Below are 22,527 nucleotides of genomic sequence, written 5' to 3'. Positions count from 1 at the left end.
GGCCAAACTGTACCGCACACTTTCTCCTTCTCCTCGAGTCCTGTGTTCTCCTTGACGCGATCCATCGTCTCTAGAGCCAAAGCGTCAGGAATCAAAGCAAGGTGGACCGATGTAGAAAATAGTTCCTAGTAAAAGAGGCCGGGGCTGTAGAGCTGCGTTCAGCAGCGCTGTAGAGCTGCGTTCAGCAGCGCAGGAGGCTGAACACAGACGCTCGCTGGCTCAAAGTGACGCCCAGCAGACGTCTTCCAGTGCTGGCTCCTCCATCACAGTGTAGAGAAATGCTACTACGTATATATCTAAGTGCATCGTGTGCCATTGAGTAAACTGTGTGTGTGTGTGTGTGTGTGTGTGTGTGTGTGTGTGTGTGTGTGTGTGTGTGTGTGTGTGTGTCTGTGTCTGTGCGTGTGTGTGTTCAAGCGTTCTAGGAGCTGTCTCGACTCCAAGGCCATACTAGCAGAGAGGAGAGGGTCTCTGTCTCTGTCTCTGTCCCCCCAGCAGCAGGAGTCCTAGCGGAGCCTCATCAACGCTGGGAGGTGCACCCCCCTCTAGACCAGGACCCCCCCTCTTGAACGGGACCCCCCTCTAGACTGGGCCCCCCTCTAGACCAGGACCCCCCCTCTTGAACGGGACCCCCCTCTAGACCAGGACCCCCCCTCTTGAACGGGACCCCCCTCTAGACTGGGCCCCCCTCTAGACCAGGACCCCCCCTCTAGACCAGGACCCCCCCTCTTGAACGGGACCCCCCTCTAGACCAGGACCCCCCCTCTAGACCAGGACCCCCCCTCTTGAACGGGACCCCCCTCTAGACCGGGCCCCCCCTCTAGACCGGGGTGACGCTGAGGTCCTCCGACAAGGAGAAGCCGGAGTCCCGGTCCCGGATGGTCTTCTCCGCCTTGCCGTGGCGCTTCACGTCCTCGTGTCCGTAGCTGGCGTGGCGCTTCAGCAGCAGCTTGGGGACCGAGGAGGAGAAGGAGAAGGAGGAGCAGGAGGAGGAGGAGGAGAAGACGGGGGCGGAGCGGGCCCCGGGGCCCACCGGGGCTTTGGGCGTGGCCGCGGGCAGGCTCTCCGCCCCGTAGCACTGCTCCTCGTAGGCGTAGTTCACGTTCCCGCAGGTGAAGCTCCGCAGCTTGGCCAGGTCTATCCAGGGGGCGGGGTCTACCCTGGGGGCGGGGTCTATCCTGGGGATAGGGTCCACCCTGGGGGCGGGGTCTATTCTGGGGGGCGGGACTACCCTGGAGGCCGGAACCCCCGTGGCAGCAGCACCCCCGATGTGGGTGCTCTTATGTGAGGCCGCCCCGGGAGTGGGCCCCAGGGCCTGGCAGGAAGAGGCGGAGGAGGAAGTGCAGGCGGAGGCGTCACTCCCGGGCGCGGTGTGATCCGAGGCGGGGCTGCAGGACCCCTGGGTGGTGCCAGGGCTGGTGGAGGTGGTGGTGGGGGGCAGGGAGCCGGAGAGAGGCATGGACTGCGTGTGGGCCAGGGTCTTTCGGCCCCGGCCAAAGCTCTCCAGCACCCAGGACCCGTAGGTGGGGTTCCACAGGTTCTTGGTCTTGTTCTTCAGCGTCTGGCTGCTGGAGGAGGAGCTAGTCCTGGAACAGGGCTGGTGGTGCAGGTGGAGGGGGGCCTCAGGGTGGAGCCAGGAGCCCGCGGTGCACAGCCCCGCCGCCCCGGACGAGGGCTGACCCGGGGCGGGGCTGGCTGAGCGGGGACCCCAGGAGGGCTCCGGGGCCTCCTGGGGGGACGGCTGGCCTGGCGGAGGAAGGTGCAGGCGGGGTTTGGAGAGGTTTTGGGGGAGGGGGGCGGAGGACTGGATCCCTGCGCGGGTGGAGGAGGAGGCGGAGGAAGAGGATTGGCCGAGGGCCAGGGAGGGCTCTCCCTTGGGGGCCAGCAGTGGGGGGAGTCTGTTGGAGGTGTGGTCCGCAGGACGGTTGACCATATCCCCGTCGTCGTCCCTGTTGGGGGTGTACTCCACCGGCAGGGGGGTGTTGATCACGTCTGGGTCCTGGGAAGAACACAGGACTTCATCAGCGGTCCAGAGTCCACCTAACAGAGGCAGGAAGGCGGGCTTCCTCCTCACAACCTCCTTCACCGGGGTCCGCCTACAGCGCTTTCAGCCAAAGCGTTCTGAGGCGTTTCACTGAGAGTGAGGTTGGGGTTTAGCATCTTTCTCAAGGACAGCTGCATACATTGGGTATTTAACCCAGCACCCCTGGCTAGGTGTTAACACCCCAGCAACTATAGCGCACAGGGCCCCTAGACTCAGGGGCCATTCATATTGCAGCAAGTACCAGAATATAACACGAGTGATTGAAACATAAAACATATAAAACCTGTAAAAAGCAGGAAAATTATCAATGAATCGAATAACAGATAATTCATTAGAACTCACAACCACTGGGATGAAGGAGAGACTAATTCTGTTGCTGCCCCACCAAGGCATCTACACCCTGAAGGAAGGAGGTCTGAATACATAGGGTGGGGAGGGTCCTTCACATGTTCTCCTTCCTAAAGACCCTCCACCCAGGCTGGACCCAGGTGGGTCAGATCCCAGCAAGTCCTCAGAAGACCTCTTCCCCATCTCCTGTACCCAGTCCTGATTCCCTGGCTATAGTAGAGACCAGCAGGTCAAGAAGGCGTACCTGAGGGCAGTCCTGACCCCCTGGTCCTATCAGAGACCAGCAGGTCAAGAAGGCCTACCTGAGTGCAGTACTTGATTCTCTCCAGGATGCTGGTGAAGTTGGGTCTGTGATCCGGAGTGTGCTGCCAACACTGGGTCATGATGCGGTAGCTGTAGCATGGGAGAGGGGGGTCATTCAAGGTCACATGGGACAGGGGTCATTCAAGGTCACATGGGACAGGGTCATTCAAGGCCGCATGGGACAGGGGTCATTCAAGGTCACACACAGTACGGCTCCCAGCCTTATCTTAAGATGGTCACATGGGTAATGGAAATGAATATAACCATGTGACCATGTTTCACCAAAATTAATGAGAAACAAGCACATGTAGCTAGGGCATCATATCCTTAATTCAGGGATTACATTCCCTTTGCTCTCACACAGAGATAATGGATTGAACGCGGTATGGATGTCATTTAACGAGGAGGTTTATATTAAGTTACTTAATGAGCCATGGTCAACACGGTTCTCTCTACACACTCAGTTATTCTACCAGATCAGGGGGATTGAACTATGAACTCACACAGGCCCTGGGCAGGCCTTCGGGGGGTCCATCCTCCCCCCACTGGTTACAAACTCCAGCACCTCCTGGTTGGTCTTACAGGGATACGGCATGTAACCCAGGGACAGGATTTCCCACAGCAGTACTCCGAACGACCTGCAGGGGGAGACAGAGACGATGAGACCCCAGAAGAACACAGTTATGAACTCTTTCTTAAAATCAGTGCTGTAAACCAATACTCATACATCCATGTGTTTTATTTTATTATTTGACCTCATCCCAAATTAGGTTTGAATTATTATTACAATAAAAAACAATTAAGTCATAGTTTAGTTTAGTTTATTGTTTAGTTGACAGGGACCATGTGCAGAACAGGTTCTATACCAGAGTTAGCTGAATAGCTCATTTGCATCTGTGGTCCCTGGGCAGGGAGTTCAAACGACAATAGCAAGCTACAATCATTTGTTACTATCGAGTAGCCCAGCATCGCCCAAAAGTCTTTTGTCAGCGCTCATCACTTCCTGCCAGTCTGAGATAGCGAGGCAGAGCCTGTATTCATACCAAGTGTCCGTCTTGCAGGTGAAGACGCCTTCCATGAACGCCTCTGGGGGCATCCACTTCACAGGAAGCATGGCGCGACCCCCCTTCCTGTAATAGCTGGCTCTGCAGCGGGAGAGACGTCGTTTACAAAAGTACTCTCACCATAACAACAGCAACAGCAACAACGACAACAACAACGACAGGAAGCAAGAGCAAGGAAATTTCTAGACTCTCCATAGCCTCCCCACCACCCTCTTACCCACTTATGTATGTTTTACGTCCTTGAAAATAAATGCTAAGGACTTAAAAATAGTCCTTAGCATTGTGTAGTGTCTTAGCCTCGCTATCTTTGTTGTATATGGCGATGGGGTTAAATCTAGCAAATGTACGTGCTTGGCACTTGGTTCTATGAACATCCTTAATGTACCGACAGCCATGTATTTTTATCTTTCTTCTGACAAATGTACTTATTGTAAGTCGATTCGGATAAACCCCTCGCGTCCAGGAATCTCAGACACTGGAATGGCGGCTGGTGTTATGAGGCCGTTCAGATCCGGTCAGCTCCCCTACCTGTAGATGTCCCGAGCCATGCCGAAGTCTCCTATCTTGGCCACGCGGTCGGGCCCCGTGCAGGACAGCAGGCAGTTCCTGGCCGCAATGTCCCTGAAGCAGACAGAAGCTGGTCAACATGTGCTCTGCTTTCCCAGTGAGGACATCCAAGGAGGAACATCAAACTTAACGCAGCAGAAAGGAGGGATGACGGTTTAACTAGAACTCTCTCAATGAATTCATATGGTTTTGTTTTGATATTAAAATGAGAGCGATCTGGAACAAATGAAAACGTTGAAATTCAGTTGAAAAACATTTCCCAATGCAAGCTCAGAGCGAAGTGCTGACGGTTGCATGCATGAACATCAGGGGGGTGGTGAACCTGTGGATGAAGTGGTTCTCCTCCAGGTAGCGACAGCCGTAGGCGATGTCTCTGGCCATGTGGAGCAGCTCCAGCATGGACAGGGAGGAGGTCTGGCCCTGCACACAGCCAACACACACCGGATCAGCAGGACAATAAGATGCCATGCATAGCAATAGAGCATGTACTAGAGGGGAAGATAGATACCCAATGGACCGGTATATGGAGAGGTATATGACTCATATCAGATAGAGAGGTATATGACTCATGTCAGATAGAGAGGTGTATTACTTATATCAGATAGAGATGGACTCAGATGGAGGTTTATGACTCATTATTCATTAATACACAGGATTAGATGTTATAATCCCTTATAATATATAATCCAAGGAAAAAACATATTCAGAAGCCCCTGCCCAAACTAATCTTACAAGCACGCTGGCAACTGAGCTACCAACCAATGGTGAAAAACACAAGACAAATGGCCCATCTAACAGCAGTATGCAGTATGCAGCATGTCATTGGGGTTATCAAGTGGGCACCCTCTTTCACCGATGTTTCGTTAAATTAGGCCCACAACACCTCCTGAGGGCTTAACAATGAAACCAGCGTCATGAAGTCACACCCCTCTATGCTGCCACCACATTACCACATTTAATGCATCATACCCCTAGCCCTAACCCCAAGGACATGGTAACTAACCGCCTGCCTCAGACTTCGTCCACAAATGCCCATTTCAGACAGCAAGCTAGTAGCAGATCTAGCCACGAACCCCCTCGTGGCTAGATCTGGCCTTAGACGCGTGCCCCAGCCTCGCTGTGCTGCTTCTCCAGCCATTTCAGTATATTTCGCTTTTTTAAGCTCATTGGCTTCTTCAACTCTGTCTTCCCAAGGAACTATAATTTCAATGAAATAAACTATCTCCTCCAAGTCCGACCACAATAGCATATCCGGTCTTAGATAGAGAGATATATGACTCAGATAGAGAGGTTTATGACTCAGATAGAGGTTTATGACTCAGATAGAGGTATATGACTCAGATAGAGAGGTATAAGACTCAGATGGAGGTATAAGACTCAGATGGAGGTATAGGACTCAGATAAAGAGGATTATGACTCAGATAGAGAGGTTTATGACTCAGATAAAGGGGTTTATGACTCAGATAGAGAGGTATATCACTCAGATAGAGGTATATGACTCAGATAGAGAGGTATATGACTCAGATAGAGGTATATGACTCAGATAGAGAGGTATATGACTCAGATAGAGAGGTTTATGACTCAGATAGAGACGTTTATGACTCAGATAGAGGTATAGGACTCTGATGGAGGTATATGACTCAGATAAAGAGGATTATGACTCAGATGGAGAGGTATATGACTCAGATAAAGACGATTATGACTCAGATAAAGAGGATTATGACTCAGATAGAGGTATATGACTCAGATAGAGAGGTATATGACTCAGATAGAGGTATATGACTCAGATAGAGAGGTTTATGACTCAGATAAAGGGGTTTATGACTCAGATAGATAGGTTTATGACTCAGATAAAGGGGTTTATGACTCAGATAGAGAGGTATATGACGTGTTTAGAGGACTCACAGCCCGGGGTCTGTTGGTTCTCAGGAAGCTCTTGAGGTCTCCTCCGGTCATGAGCTCCAACAGGATGAAACGAGGCAGGATGTGAAGACTCACTCCGATGCAGCGCACGATGTTCTGGTGGCTGAACTTACTGTGGGGGGGGAGGTGGAGGACCATGCCACGCAGGATAAGAGTTAGCAAGCGGCATCACTTTGGTACACCAAACCAGTACCTGTAAGTAAGGTCAGTGTCCCAGTAAGGTCTGTCCCAGTATGGTCCCCCAGTAAGTTCTCCCAGTAAGGTCTGTCCAAGAAAGCTCTGTCCCAGTAAGGCCTGTCCTATTAAGGTCTCCCAGTAAGGTCTGTCCCAGTAAGCTCTGTCCCAGTAAGGCCTGTCCCAGTAAGGTCTTCGAGTAAGGTCTGTCCCAGTAAGGTCTGTCCCAGTAAGGTCTGTCCCAGTAAGGTCTCTGAGTAAGGTCTGTCCCAGTAAGGTCTGTCCCAGTAAGGTCTGTCCCAGTGAAGTCTGTCCCAGTAAGGTCTGTCCCAGTAAGGTCTGTCCTAGTAAGGTCTGTCCCTGCTCCTCAGTGTCTTGCTTTGCTGGATAAGGAGAGCAGGTAACCAGACTAAAGGTTTCCTTCTCTCTGCGCCGGTCATTCTCTTACATTTATCTGTTTTGTAAGCGTTTCAGGTCCAGAAGACATTTCCGCTCATCTCTAACAAGAGATATCAACAATGATATAAAAAGCTAAATCTCCGTCAGACGATAGCTGATTGCAGACTTTTTACCTGCAAGCAACCACAGCCCGCTCACACCTGATATGTCAATACTACTTGGACTACAAACTGACTACAAAAAAACACAGAATGCTTCCGATACCACAATCGTGTCCCTTTGCCTGCAGATTCTGCATTCATAACCATATATCGTGCACGGAGAAGATTCCAACCCTAGCACTGAAATGGAGGTCATGCAGTGTGATTTCTCCTTCTAACAGATCAAATCTGTCTGGGATGACAAAACAATCCAACCAATGAGAAGCCAGCAAGGCTGTGACCTGGCTGGTCTGAGGACTCCAGGTCCAAGCTGGGCTGGATGGTTCTCATCAGGGACCAGAACACGCAGAGCGTACTCACGCATCAGCTTTGGTCCTTTATGCGTGCCGTGTCCCGTGTCACGGTCTGTTCATCATAAGGGTATTATAGATGATGGAGCGGAGAGTGTGTGAGGAGAGTGTGTGCATGTCTGTCTCTCTGTCTGTCTGCGTCTGTCTATCTGTCTGTCTGTCTGTCTGTCTGTCTGTCTGTCTGCCTGCGCGTGTGTGTGTGTGTGTGTGTGTGTGTGTGTGTGTGTGCGCGTGTGTGCGTGTGTGCGTGTGTGTGTGTGCGTGTGTGTGTGTGTGTGTGTGTGTGTGTGTTTCAGGGGAATGAGTCCCAGCATGGTTGAACCCACCTCATAATCAAAGCCTCCATCAGGAAATCCATCTCATCCTGTTCCGAGCAGAGTTCAGGAAGTGTCTGCAGAGCCAGAAGTCACAGGCAGTAAGTGGTTTGTGTGTGTGTGTGTGTGTGTGTGTGTGTGTGTGTGTGTGTGTGTCTGCGGGTGTGTGTGTGTGTGTGTGTTTTTGCTTGGGCACCCGTATGTGTGTTTACATGTGGTTTGTGTGCATGCATCAGTGTGTGTGTTTCTGTGTGTTTCCTGTATGCTTATGTGTGATGTGTATCGGCATGTGTGAGTGCGTCTGTGCATGCGGGTGTGTGTGCTCACATGCGTGCGTCCATGTGTGCGCGCACACATGTGTGTGTGATCGCATGAGTGCGTGCATGTGCGTGCATATGTGTGTGTGTGTTTGTGTGCGTGCATGCGTGTGTGTGTGTGTGTGTGCATGTGTGCATGTGTGTGTGTGAGTGTGAAGCAGGAAGGCAGAGCTAAACGAGAGCTAAAGTCGATTGATGAGAAGCGATGAGAAGGGAGACCCATGTGGCGATAAAAGCAGGAATCCACACCTGATTCCCATCTCAACGCAGCTACAGGCCCCACTATGGCACATCAAACGCCCATCTCAACGCAGCTACAGGCCCCACTATGGCACATCAAACGTCTCGATAATGGACTGCCATGCGACAAGTTGTTTTAACAATGCATAATCTATGAGTTATGCGGTAATCATAGCCATGCAAGAATGCAGGTGAGGCATTAGAGATACTGATCACACTCCCAGTCAAATATAGTGAGTATGTGTGTGCAGAACACAGACCTGTGTCTTATTTAAATGTTATATTGGCATCACTTGTGCCTGTGTGTTTGTGCGCGCACGTGTGTGCGTGCGTGCGTGTGTGTGTGCGCCTGCAGGTGTGCGCATGCGTTTATGCATGTGTATGTATGTATGCATGGATGGATGGATGTGTGTGTGTGTCTGTATTTATGCGTGTGTGAGTGTGCGTATGTATGTGTGTGTGTGTGTTTTCATGCGTGTGTGTGTGCGTATGTCTGTGTGTGTGCGTGTTTTCATGTGTGTGTGAGCATTGCGTATGTATGTGTCTATGTGTGTATTAGAGATGTGCGGTTGGCGGTTGCAACCGCTGATCGGATTGATGACAAAATAATGTTTTAATTAAATTCGGGCGGGTGGAGGATTAACCAATCAAATTAAAAATATATATACATTGTTAAACACACACACACACTCCCGAAAGGGAAAAAAAAGTTTAAATGAAGTGACGGTCCATCCCATGTCGCATCTCATTGCAGAGCCTTCCTTATAGGCCACTAAGCAAACGTCTCGTAGATGAGACTATTATTTAGTTTCGATATTAGTTATATTTTAAAACAGCCCGTCATTGTAGTCTACCACTCGGGGAATAAGGAATTAAGAAGAGATTATGGAGTGATTTGACTCAGAAGTGACATTCGGCAATGGCAGCGCGAGATGTTCAGAACAAGTTCAACTCCTAGTTCAATAACATCCATGGCTAAGAAAGAAGGTGAGAACATTTTTCGGAAAACTTTGATTTGCAAGGCAAGCAGGCAAGGTTTGGGGTTGTTCTGTACAATAAAAAATGTGAACATGCATGTTGCACTGTTGTGTGTTGGACTGCGAATTTTGGAATTAATAGGCTTGAGTCTGCGTTCCTTTATTATCAAGGCTTTCTTTTTTGTTGCAAAAAATATGCAATAGGCATTAGCCTAAATAGTAGGCTTAATACAACCAGCGGATGGCAGGCGGATGCGGTTTTGCAAATTGGTCCAAAAACGTTGGTGCGGATGGATGGCGGAAGGATGATGCGCTGGTGATTTCGGTTGCGGATGAAATAATATGTATGTGTGTGTGTGTGTGTGTGTGTGTGTGTGTGTGTGTGTGTGTGTGTGTGTGTGTGTGTGTGTGTGTAGGTGTATTCATGTATGCTCCGGTCTACCTTAATGGCCACGTGCATGACTCTCTTGTCCCCGGACATGCCCAGGACCTGGCCCTCGTAGACCTCCCCAAAGGCCCCGTGACCCAGCGCCCTGCAGCCACCACGCAGAGGAACAGGATCCACCATGAGGGAGGAGACAGAAATCAGGCAGAGTATAGGGAACACGTTCCTCCGCAACCACCAAGGGAGGAACAGGGAAGGGACTGTGGAAAGACAAACGTGTGTCCTTTGTCCCTGTGGTTCAGACCAGAGAGGTTGCAGTGATCCAGCACTCGAGATTTTACTGCCATTTCAACAAGTGGATCAAATACAGTTACACACACACGCACACACACGCATACACACGCACATGCTCACACACACACATGCTCACACACACACACACACACACACACGCACACACACACAGCCGTTATAAAGGGACAGAGGGATGAGGCGTGAGGAGGTCCACCTGAGCAGCGTGATGTTCCGGCGGGGGACCTCCTTCAGCTCGCTGAGTGAGGCTGCCTTGCCGGCGAAGCAGTAGTTGGGGTTGTAGTCGGTCATGATGGTGGAGGAGCGGATCTTGCTCAGCTTGTACTCCGGGCTCTGCAGCCCCAGCCGGGCCGCGTGGAGCTGCTTCTTCCTGCGGTAGTACACTGGAGGGGGAGGGAAGGGGAGGGAAGGGGAGGGAAGGGGAGGGAGGGAGGGAGGAGAGACGGTGTTAGTAGAAGCCAGGAGGGTAGCAGCACAGCACCGATGATGAACGATGATGAAACACTGTTTGTGTGTGTGAGTGTGCGTGAGGTGACCCCTCCAGGTGAAAGTCAGCCACACTTTCTGCCCCTTTAGGAGCACTAACACAAGGAGGGGTCCGGCAGCGTCCGGTCACATGGTCACATGGTCGCGTGGTGCTCCCTGAAGAGGAGGGACAATGGGAGGGGTTCGGGGGGAGAGTGGCTGTGTTCACCCTAAGGGAGAGACGGTCTCCACCAAGGAGGCCGGGCCGTGACTCTGGTGGTTTTGGCGCTCTTCAGCCTCAGGCGTGCCCCTCTCCTTGGTTACCGCCCCTAGCGACCTGAGCATGCGAGCTGAGACTCACCCTATCACCGGAGTGGCTGTGAGCCCCCACGCAGGCGGGTCGCCGGCCAGGGAGGGGTGCTGAGCCCAGGGAGGGGTGCTGAGCCCAGGGAGGGGTGCTGAGCCCAGGGAGGGGTGCTGCGTGCAGGTAAGAGGTGGCATCGAGGCACCGCCCGGTGTTGGGGTGGGGTGGTAGGGGGAGGGGGGAGGGGAGGGGAGGGCAGGTAGGAGACAGGACGAGGAGACTGGAGGACGGGAGAGGGGTGGGTTGGGGGGGTAGAGGGAGAGGAGATGGGAGGTGGGTGGATGGGAGAGGGTGGGAGAGAGGAGATGGGAGGTGGGTGGATGGGGTGGGAGAGGGGGAGTAGAGAGAGAGAGGAGATGGGAGGTGGGACGGGAGAGGGGTGGGGTAGGTGGAGTAGAGAGAAAGAGGAGATGGGAGGTGGGGGGATGGGAGAGGGTGGGAGAGAGGAGATGGGAGGTGGAGGGGTGAGGGGTGGGGTAGGTGGAGTAGAGAGAAAGAGGAGATGGGAGGTGGGGGTATGGGAGAGGGTGGGAGAGAGGAGATGGGAGGTGGAGGAGTGAGGGGTGGGAGAGGGGGAGTAGAGAGATAGGAGATGGGAGGTGGGATGGGAGAGGGGTGGGGTAGGTGGAGTAGAGAGAAAGAGGAGATGGGAGGTGGGGGGATGGGAGAGGGTGGGAGAGAGGAGATGGGAGGTGGAGGAGTGAGGGGTGGGAGAGGGGGAGTAGAGAGAGATAGGAGATGGGAGGTGGGATGGGAGAGGGGTGGGGTAGGTGGAGTAGAGAGAAAGAGGAGATGGGAGGTGAGGGGTGGGAGAGGGTGGGAGAGAGGAGATGGGAGGTGGGGGGAGAGGGATGGGGTGGGGTAGGAGGGGGCTACCCCCCTGCAGGGGGGAGAACTAGGGCACAGAAAGCGTGTTATCGTTCTTGGGCTGGTGAACAAAGACGAGGATGGAGGATGTGTAGAGACGGACGCACTACACCTGTGTGAATGTGTGTGTGTGTGTGTGTGTGTGTGTGTGTGTCGAAAGGAAACGATTTGTGAGCTAATTTGCTCTACAGTAACTCAGATGAAGAATGTACGCTATCCTTACACCACCCACATGTATAGTATAACCAAATCAAACAAAGATGTTCCCATTTCACTTCATAATGTTACTTCCAAATTTATGAAACACTTGTGGTTCACAGATTCACAATTTATAAAATAAGTGCACAAGTGACCTTAGATATATCACAAAATTAAGTGAACATGAACGCTTGTAAAGATTTAAATAATTTATTTAACACTCAACGTCCTTGACATTTTTTATTGAAAATTATGTGGACAGCCCTTTCGTTTTTTACAGACAAATCTGCGCCTCATTATGACTCAAAAGCAAGTTCACTTCCAAGTCCTCCTAATCAGAGCATCTGATATGAGGAACCCTATTCACTGAATCACCCAAAGAAGACAAAGACATGCGTTTCCATCTGAAGTTTCTAAACAATATGAAGCAACCCCTCAAATATGCTCTGACCTCTAAATGAGTAGCAGATATCTTAAACATTCATGTCATCAGCATTGTTGGCGCTCATTAGTAACCTGGGGAATAATGGAGCCGCTCAGATAACATCTGAGTCAGAACATCTTAAAACAGCATTCATAATGCCCAAACACACACACAAGTCTGCACATACTCACATAAATGCACACAGGAAAGCACATACCCAACACACATGCACGCACGCACACACGCACGCACGCACACACACACACACACGCACGCACACAACAGACACACAAGTCTGCACATACTCACACAAACGCACACACACAAGCGCACACTATAGGGAATTGAAAAAGTTATACCAATAAAGCATTACCTAACGTTGAGCAAGAGGACGTGAGAGAGAGAGAAAGTGCGAGGAAGAGAATGTTAGAGTGAGAGACTCTAAAGTCCCTCATCAGAGACTATAGCTGTGATGCAGCCTCAGCAAGGATGGGTGCCACGAGAACGGGGACAGAGGAGAAAACAAGTAGCATTAGCCTGATTACCCACACTGTCCTACATCACTATATCTCTGTTCAGTCATTAAGCGCAGATCCACAGTCTTGGCTCAATAAGGAATATTTATAGTGCTGACCAGGCAAAGTTAAATACAAAATATTACATAGCAGCGTTGGAAGTAGAGTGGTTCTTTATGTTTTAAGTAAAACATTAAAAACACAAGAAACATTCAAATGAATCAGGTTGAATTGAATGCGATCAAAAGTCATTTTTAGATGGTTATTACTTAAAGCACCCTCTCCCTTAATTGTTTCCCTGAATGCCAGTAAACAAGAAGCAGCGTACATTCAAAGCATGGAACTTTAGCTAGCTAGTAAGCAGCATAAAGCTATAGCTTCCTAGTTATCAGCTGAAACCTTAGATAGCTAGTTAGCAGCTCACGCCTGATTCCTCCTTTTTTTTACATAAAGTTTGCCTCATTTGTCCGAATTAATTGAGAATCGTTGAGAAATGATAGCACACGAAAGGCTGAAAAATTAAAGCTTTATAATTTTTTTATGAAAATGTGTGTGCACCAACGTGAGCAAAAGCTAAAATGTGCAAGAGCACGGACACCATTTGACTTCATTTAATTTGCAAGAGGTTGGCTGGAACAATTCTTAGATCAATTATTTCGTTTTGAGAATACATGGCTTACTTGACCTCTAGACTGACAGACGTCAGTTGAATCTCAGGCTGCGTCTTACGGGAGATTTATCTATGTATCGATCAGTTACGATCAGAACTGTAGGCTAGCGATGTAGCCCATCAGGCCTAGCGACTTTAGTAGTTATTAGGGCCAAACAGAACGGCTAGTGTGTTAAATGTGAGGGGTTACACAAGGAAAAGTCTACATGGTTTAGTAAGAGATAAGGTAGGATAAAATAATAGTAATAATAATGTCAATAACATCATTAGAAATTACCCTTAGGCCATGATAACAAGCAAGTCAGCTCCAAAACATAGATATAACATTGCACTACATCTATTAAAGGTGAAAGTTTGAAGATTGTGTCTTTCTTTGAACAAACTCCCTTTGTCAGTCCAATGGAGACGATTAACTTTAATCACGGTGTGTTGCGGCGCAGGACGTCCGCACCCGCCTCTAAAGCACCGCAGGCCGCCGCAGTCTGCTCTAAAGACACACAGAGGGTGAGTTCCACTGCTCTGGCCCGGCAGCACGGCCGGGGCAGGGCAGATGTTCCCGGCTATAAACATTCCTCCTCAATTCTACTTTATTACAACGGAGTAACACTGAGGGAACGGGCTGGAGGCCAGCGTCTGCTTAGCATGGAGCTGCTTGGAAATGTAGACCTCAAACCCGCGTGTGTTTATGTAAGATGAGGGACGGGTTATGTATTGGAAAATATGATGGCAAATTAACGCTCCTAAATGATCTCACGCCAGCATCAAGGGCTCCCTTACTCTGACGCCTTCCCTCTGCCAATATCAATCTGAGGAGTGCTCCATCTTTAAAGACTTCTGGCTTCACAGCCAGAGGGGAGGACTGGGGGAGATGGATGAAGTGTAAATGTGTGTGTGTGTGTGTGTGTGTTTGTGTGTGTGTGTGTGTGTGTGTGTGTGTGTGTGTGTCGCAGGGCTCAAGACTAACATTTTCTCCTGCCACTAACTTTTCATTTGGTGGCATTATTATACATTTGGTTGCATCCCTTCATTGGCGGCTTTGTCACCGTATTGGCATTGTCCTTTTGTCACATCCCATCCATCGATGTACATTAACTTAAACAGATAACCTTTGCATTGCATAGGAGGTTTTTTTATAATAACAGGCTGGTCATTTACTCCATTTACCAGTTGGTTTTTCATTTTCATTTCATTTTTGTGTGTGTAAGTCATGTGTGTGTGTGGAGAGGGGGGGCATTGATTGACAAATTATCTCATCAGCATCATCACTTCACCCCCCTCTCCCCGCCCAAAGGAGCTGAAACACAGCCCAGCACCACACATGGAAGAAAACGTCCATTGTGTGTGTGTGTGTGTGTGTGTGTGTGTGTGTGTATGTGTGTTGATGCGTCTTTGTTTGTGTGTGTGTGTGTGTGTGTGTGTGTGTGTGTGTGTGAGCCGTTAGTCTGTGTGTGTGTGTGGTGGGACGTTGTGTGTGAGTGCGGGGCTTTGGTGTGTGTGTGTGTGTGGTCAGAGCCGGTGGAAGGTGGAGGGGATAGACTGCACACAGAGTCTCTTACTGAGGGTCAGGGAGGCGCAGGTGAGGACCACGCCCGTCACCAGGGTGGAGGCCACCACCGCCAGCACCAGGGACAGAGACAGCTGGCTCTCAGGGGCCACGGGCTGGAGGGCCACTGGAGAGAGAGAGAGAGAGAGAGAGAGAGAGAGAGAGAGAGAGAGAGAGAGAGAGAGAGAGAGAGAGAGCGAGACAGTATATATAGATAGATAGATAGATAGATAGATAGATAGATAGATAGATAGATAGATAGATAGATAGATAGATAGATAGATAGATAGAGACAGTAATATTTAGAGAGGGAGAGAGTTATAGTTATAGTTAGACAGAGGGTCAGAGAGAGCAGAAAGCTTGTCATTTAAATTTTGTAACTGAAAGGTTACAGTTGCTTTTTATGCTTTTTTGAAACACTTATTTTAAAACGATGCTCCAAAAGTAAAGATCATCATTATTTCTAGAGATTTTTAAGTGTGTGACTGGTCTTATATATATATATAGTTTTAATGTCTCATACTGTGCAGCACTACAATGAGATATCTTCTCACTGTGGGGTTATGGAGAAGATGGGTTCTGATTGGCTGAGATTGGCGCCAGTGATTATGTCACCATCAGTCCCTGTTTAAATCTTAAGCTGGTAACAAACTCTTTGACCGGATTTAATGCATATTTATTTTATTCAGTAAACGTCCATGTTTCAATGTTTGTTTTTACGATGTGTAAAAGAAAAGACAAAAGAAAAAACAGAATCAAAGATTTTAGGCCCCGTCCACACGGGGCCGATTTTTTGGTGAAACTGTGGTGAAAATAAGTCTTGTGCGTTTCGGCTGACCGTCCAGACGGAGCCGGGGAATCCGAAGCCTGAAATCGCAAATTTCTGAAACTATGTCCGAGGGTGGTTTCAAATCTATCCGGACCTATGCGGTTTCGTGTTAAGGTGCGTTCACACCAAAAGACACATTTGTTGCCGGTTCGCGATGTTGCCCAAGTTTTGTCGCGCGACAAATCATAAACTGTCGCTGTGCAAGTTTTGTCAGCAGAATTTGCTGCAGTGCAACCCGGACTGCACTGCAGGGAACAGTTGGCTGGTTGAACGCTGATTGGCTGTTACGCTACTCATGTCACTCAGTGGTCACGCTGTTGAACGCTTATTGGCTGTCATCACGCGAATGTCGCGGCAAAGTTGAAATATTTCAACTCGAGCGAATTTGTTGCGCTACAAATGCGCTCGCCTGTGCAGGGCGAAAGTGTTGCGCGACAAATCAAAACTTGTCGCCGGTTTTCTCTAGCGAATAATTCACCCGATTCGCGGCTCTATGTTCACTTTGTATGGGATCGTGCCGCGAGAATCCGCGACCAAAATGAGCGAAAAAGGATTATGGACGGACAAATACACCAAATCTATTTAGATCAGGCCAATTTGGGGCCCACGGGCCCCAAATTGGCCTGATCTAAATAGATTTGGCTTCCTGTGGGGCCCCCAGCTACCTGTGTGGCCCCTAGCTGCCTGAGGGGCCCCCAGCTACCTGTGGGGGTCCAAGCTCCCTGTGTGGCCCCCAGCTTCCTGTGGGGCCCCCAGCTACCTGTGGGTCCCCTAGCTCCCTGTGGGCCCCCCAGCTACCTGTGTGGCCCCTAGCTGCCTTAGGGTCCCCCAGCTACCTGTGGGGCCCCAAGATCCCTGTTTGGACCCCAGTTACCGGTGTGGCCCCCAGCTACCTGTGTGGCCCCAAGCTCCCTGTTTGGCCCCCAGCTACCTGTGGGGCTACCATGCTAACTGTGGGGCCCCCAGCTACATTTGGGGCCCCCAGCTCCCAGTGGGCCCCCAGCTACCTGTGGGGCCCCAAGATCCCTGTGGGGCCCTCAGCTACCTGTGCAGGTGACATTGTCCCCGGCCAGGACCTCCTGGTTGTGGCAGAGGCAGAGCAGCAGGCTGGTGTCCTCGTCGCGCCGGCAGCTCTGAGTCTCGCAATGACTGCAGTTCAGCTGCACCTTGATCTCTAACTCCCCGTGGCTCTCCATCGCTACACCGACACGACACACAAACACACACACACACACACACACACACACACACACACACACACACACATTTAGAGATCAATAAACTAAGCCAGGAGACACATGCGGTCAGTTTGAGTTTGGTCTTTCTGATGAGTTGTTTATGTCCCACCTGCCAGAGGCTGCAGGAATATCTCTCCCATCGGGTGGACGAAGGAGACGCCGTCCTCACCGTCGGCCGTGATGTCATCAGTCAGCGCCGCGTCACCACCTGGGGTTCAGATTTAGTGAGTATGTTACCTCGTCCCCTAATCCCTAGAGAAGACTGTTTAGGTAACAAGGCAGGGAATAGGGAGAAATCCAAGAGTGGACGAATAACCCAGCAGGAATGTGTTGGACGTCACCGGATACACCTGATTTAAAATCACTATGTATCATGGGATGCAGCGGTGTGGGAATACACTAAGTGGTGCAGTGTATAGGCAAGCAGATGTGTACACTCTGAACTATTTTGGGCGTCACCATTTTCGCCGTGCTGTCTGAGACTGAATAAACGAACGATTTCAGACACCTCAACCAATCATTCAAGTCTATCCGTGGCCTTTGGGCAGGGGGGTTCAAAAACCCTGACCTTGAGCTGCAATATCATTAACATTCTTCACACCTTTTTCTGCGCTTGACTGTTACATTATAAATCAACAACCTGCAAACTCTATAAGATTTTCTGGATTAGAAATGCCTTGCTAGGACACGGCTTCACTCTCGATACACTGAGCAAAGAATGTTTTTTTTGTCTGTCTTACATAAAGTCTAGAGTAATAAAGTCTAAAGTCTTCTGAAATGAATTATCTATTGAGAATTACAGAAAAAGACAACTTCATTCCCAGCAGAACATCTGTCCAAACAGATGGTGTTAACTGAAAGAGCTCCGTCAGGTGTTCTGGAAAGACAGTGATGTTTCTCCTAACGCGATTCTAGCGGGCTTCTGTTGCGGTTGTCGTTAGGAGACCCACTGCCTGGAAACATATGCTTTGTTTGAAGAGGGAACAGCGCGAGCATTTGGCGGTTTGCTTGCTGTCTGCTGGGGGAGGCATCACAGAACTGTGGTAATAACTGACTTATCTAATCTGTCTGCTATTCATTCTTCGTCTCACATTTGAATTGCTATGAAAGTATGTGCCCAGCAGGGAGCTACACATGGTAACTATGTTCTCAGTTATGGGTTTATATATATTACCATAACAACACATATATGTTTGATTCTAATACTATTAATGTATAGAATGGGAACGTTAGAACAGAGAAACTTGATGTTTTCCCAAAAGGAAATGCAGTATTCCCCCCCGCGGTTCAGATTTCGCTTAAATAATGAGTCACAGGCTGCATGAGACACCACATGGGTGAGAGGGTTTCTGTGTTCAGCGTTCTTCTGCTGTGTAGTTCCATCATAAATATTCATCTGTCTCGACAACCTGGGAACGAGGTTAGCTATCCTACTCTCCTGCTGCCAAGAGTCGGTTAGAATAATCCCATAAACAACAGCAGACAGATATATTTGACACAGAGCGATGAAGTGTTTGTTTCTGGAACCTTTGTGGAAGGCATGAAGACCTGAGATTTAATGACCGAGCTGTGATGCAGGAGCTTTGAAGTACTGTTATCATCAGTAGCTACAAATCCCTTCTCAGAGCCAAAAGCAAGAGATCAGAATGAAGGGAGGCAAGAGTAAATCTCATGAGCAAGGCACTTCAACACCACAGCCTAGAGGGGGTCAAATCTCTTATGATTCATTGGTGGGAGAAATTCATTGCAAATATAAACGCGACGCTACTCTGATCCCAAAGTGAAAAATGAAAAAAGACAACAAGATTTTAAACATAGAGGCAAGTAAATAAAGAAGAAGAAAGACCTATTATATAATGATATAAACCTTTTACATCACCGACAGCTATTTGAGGAGCTAAAGTGTTTTTCTCCACAGGCAGATTCAATTATTTTAGATCCTAGCCTGATGTACACATTCCTACTACCTCTACTACCATGAAGTTAAATAGTAACAGTATGAACTAAAATAGTGTTTCATGATTGTTTGGCCATTGTCCTTAGAATACACAGTTGACTGATTAAAACCAGCGTGCACAGGGAGTGTATCAGCGGGTTGAAGGCCAGGCCCTTCAAAGGTCAGCCCTCCCCAATGCCACAGCGCCCCCGACACGTCACCCCCACCCAGACCCCGGCGACGCCCCTTACCTCTGTATCCTCCGGCCCCCCCCCCCCGCGGTGCAGGCCCCGCCCCCGCCTCCGAAGCCCCCGAAGGTGGACCAGCTGAGCTTGGCCAGCGCCAGCGGGCAGGGCGCCCCCCCCTCCGCGCCCTCCGCCAGGCTCCGCCCCGCCCAGGAGCGCAGACGTGGGCTGTCCCGCCAGCCTCCACCGCCACCTGACACAGGGAGGACGTGTGAGGGGGGGGGGGGGAGTCATCGGAGGTCCACGAGGAACGCTCCGTGTGTTGAGGGGGGGGGCATGAAGCGATTTCTTTGATGTTGGCCCACTGCTATGGACAAGATGGAGGTCAACATGGCCGCCTGCGTGTGTGGATGAGGGAGAGTGAGTGATGGTGAGGGAGTGGAGGTGATTCATTCATTGAGAAGAGCGCTCTGACTGGACCCCCACAATGTGGGAATGGAGACGACCGATTGAACCCATTGGCTGGGGGCTTGGTTTTCAATGGGTGAGACGTTTGACCACAAGAATTAATGGTGGGGCGAAAGCTATTTCGCAAAGGACAGGAAAAAGCCGAAACATGCAGTCTTATGTAAAAGTGTGTTAAATTTGGAAAAATCCCTTTCGGGGGAATTTGACGTTGACGAGTAGTAGGTTTCACTTATACAAACACACACAGACACGCAAAAACACACACACAGACTCACTGACACACAGACACACAAAAACACAGACACAAACAGACACACACACACAGACAAAGATACACACAGACAGCCACAGAGATCCCAATCTTAACAACCCTCCGATGAGTCTGCTATGATTTCCATGATGGTATGTGATGTGGTATGGTATGTTAAGACTCGGTCAAGGAGGATTTGCTGAGAATGTTCCAGTAACGTTTCCGGAACGAATGGGAGACAAAGAAGCCTTATGCCTCCTCTGCCGTAGGTTATGGTGAAGGTACTTGAGGTATTTTCCACATCAAGCCATACCTTTGACAGGGAACACATGTCTCATTAAGTGGTGTAACTCTTTCTGTGTGTGTGCGTTTGTAACCGCTTAATTTATGGATGTGTAGCATAGTATAACATAGTACATTACAACATTGTATACATGGTATAGTATAGTATAGTATGGTAAAGTATACTAACAGACAGACACAACACAAACATATGACTGACTGACTAGTCGGTCTGTGTCATTGAGAAGGCTGTGTCAGACACTGTGGTGCAGCCCAAGAATACCATACAGTGGGAGACCTTTCCTATAACAGACCAACATGGCTGTGTACTACAGAATGCCCTTAGCATGAGCCAGGAAGAGAGAGACAGCGGTAAGTTAGGGTAAAGCAATGTTCCCACCTAAATGTAATCAAAGTTGTTTAAAGTGTATATTGTTGTTAATTTCTTTGATCATCATCGGACAGTCCAACATAAGACAATAAAGCCCCAGAGTCTAATCAGTCTGACTTAGACCAGTTGAGGTTGCTTAAACCAGCCATCATAAAATCTGCTCTTACGGCCTACTCATGCCCCAATACCATACCTATCTACCCGCCATTTCCTCAACCTATGGAAGACTGCTCCTTCTCCAAATAAAGTCTTGTCTGCCCTTTGCCTTCTACATGTCAGTGTGGTGTAGTGGTGCATCGTGGGGGAACATGACCGCAGGGTCACTGGTTGTTGCTACATGCTTGCTGCTTAGGACTCAAGTCAGTGTCCGTGTCTTGGACATAAAATCGTGGACATGAAAACTCAAAGTCCTGTTTCCGGACTGGAGTGGGTACCTGCGGCGCCGGTGACCCCGTTAGTGCTGGGGGCCAGCGTGTCCTTCTCGTACTGCTCCAGGGGGACCTGGTCCTGGCAAGACTCGGGGTCCTCAAGGTAGGCCTTTCCCCCCCCGCCGGCTGCCACCAGCAGGGGGATGAGTTCCCCCTCCTCTGCCTGGGGACACGTCAACACTTCAGAGGCCAGGAGGCATTCACAGTCAAGCAGCCCTGTTCATCTACGGATGATGAAGTTTACTTCTACTTGTACTATGATCACTTTTCATTTCTACTATTCCTTCTAAATCCTCTAGCCTGGGGAGATAAATGTCAAATGTCGGGAATTCACATTCGGTTGCTCTCTTCAGATCACTCAGACCTTATGCCCGTTAAAAGCCTCTTCCAGAAATGGAGAGGGCCTATCAGTGCTAGGGGGAAGAAGTAACACATCATGATGAAGCAAGAAGACCTGTGGAACCCTGTAGAACCCTGCAGAACCCTGAGAACCCTGTAGAACCATCTAGAACCCTGTTGAACCCCGTAGAATCACTAGAACCTGTAGAACCCTGTGGAACCCTGCAGAACCCTGAATAACCCCTAGAACCCTGTAGAACCCTGCAGAACCCTGTAGAACCCTGCAATACCATGTAGAACCCTGCAGAACCCTGTATAACGCTGCAGAACCCTGTATTACCCTGCAGAACCGGGCAGAGCCCTGCAGAACCCTATAGAACCCTGTAGAAGCCTGTACAAGCCTGCAGAAGCCTGTAGAACCCTGCAGGACCTCTAATAACCCCTTAGAAGCCTCTAGAACCCTGTAGAACCTCTAGAACCCTGCAGAACCCTGTATAACCCTGCAGAACCATGTATAACCCTCTAGATCCCTGCAGAACCTCTAGAACCATGTAGAAAAACTAGAACCCTGCAGAGCCATGTATAACCCTCTATAACCCTGTAGAACTCTGCAGAACCCTGCAGCCCAAACAACGGTGCCAAAGGAAAGTATTGCAATCAGGTGAACATTGACGGAGCAATTAAAGCATGTTGGAGATGAACAGAGATCAGCATGGAAGCCTCCTCTGTCAGAGCAGATGTTTCTGCTTTTAACCAAATTAGGCAAGAGCATCAGTGTTTAATTTAATCTGGAATTAAACTGGTTTCATAACAGCGTCACGTTGCGCACATATGTGGAAATCAATTACTGCCCAGCCAAGGCCAGACTCATATCTGGATGGTCTCACTCTAAACTCTGGATGATCTCACAAGGCTCGAAGTTTTCTGGTGTAACAATTCCCATCTGGGATTAATGAAGTTAATCATATCCTATTGTACGCTCTTTTCAAATATGTGTAACATTGTTACAGGAAGGCTGTCTGCAGCGTCATGCGAACCCTTAGACACACATTTAGGACACGTTCCAAAGTCACCTTAAAGACGTAGGTGGCTCCTCCCCCCCCGCCCCCCCCCTCCAGCCCACTCCGCAGACCCCTCCTCCCTCAGGTCCTCCTCGATCACAGAGGACTCGCCCAGGCAGATCTTCTGGGTGAGGGCGTTCCTCTGGTGGGGAGAGAGAGAGAGAGAGAGAGAGAGAGAGAGAGAGAGAGAGAGAGA

At 49.7% G+C, this 22,527-nt stretch overlaps 1 protein-coding gene across 1 annotated transcript in view; it reads right to left on the bottom strand.

The window, feature by feature from the left end:
- Window positions 1-820: 820 nt before the first annotated feature.
- ltk (leukocyte receptor tyrosine kinase) overlaps window positions 821-22,527 on the bottom strand; it is a gene marked incomplete at its 3' end in the record, with an annotated part of 44,052 nt that continues 22,345 nt past the window's right edge. The window contains 18 exon segments of the mRNA XM_079752261.1: window positions 821-1,999; window positions 2,695-2,785; window positions 3,199-3,333; window positions 3,739-3,840; window positions 4,288-4,380; window positions 4,649-4,746; window positions 6,232-6,361; window positions 7,660-7,724; window positions 9,624-9,714; window positions 10,075-10,261; window positions 14,938-15,051; window positions 16,799-16,951; window positions 17,101-17,199; window positions 19,179-19,191; window positions 19,193-19,365; window positions 20,938-21,094; window positions 22,344-22,382; window positions 22,384-22,473. Of these exon segments, the coding sequence (XP_079608387.1) occupies window positions 821-1,999; window positions 2,695-2,785; window positions 3,199-3,333; window positions 3,739-3,840; window positions 4,288-4,380; window positions 4,649-4,746; window positions 6,232-6,361; window positions 7,660-7,724; window positions 9,624-9,714; window positions 10,075-10,261; window positions 14,938-15,051; window positions 16,799-16,951; window positions 17,101-17,199; window positions 19,179-19,191; window positions 19,193-19,365; window positions 20,938-21,094; window positions 22,344-22,382; window positions 22,384-22,473 (3,009 nt within the window).

Source organism: Pollachius pollachius, assembly GCF_949987615.1.
Source record: "Pollachius pollachius genome assembly, chromosome: 15".
NCBI lineage: Eukaryota > Metazoa > Chordata > Actinopteri > Gadiformes > Gadidae > Pollachius > Pollachius pollachius.
This window is presented reverse-complemented; position numbering and strand designations above follow the sequence as displayed.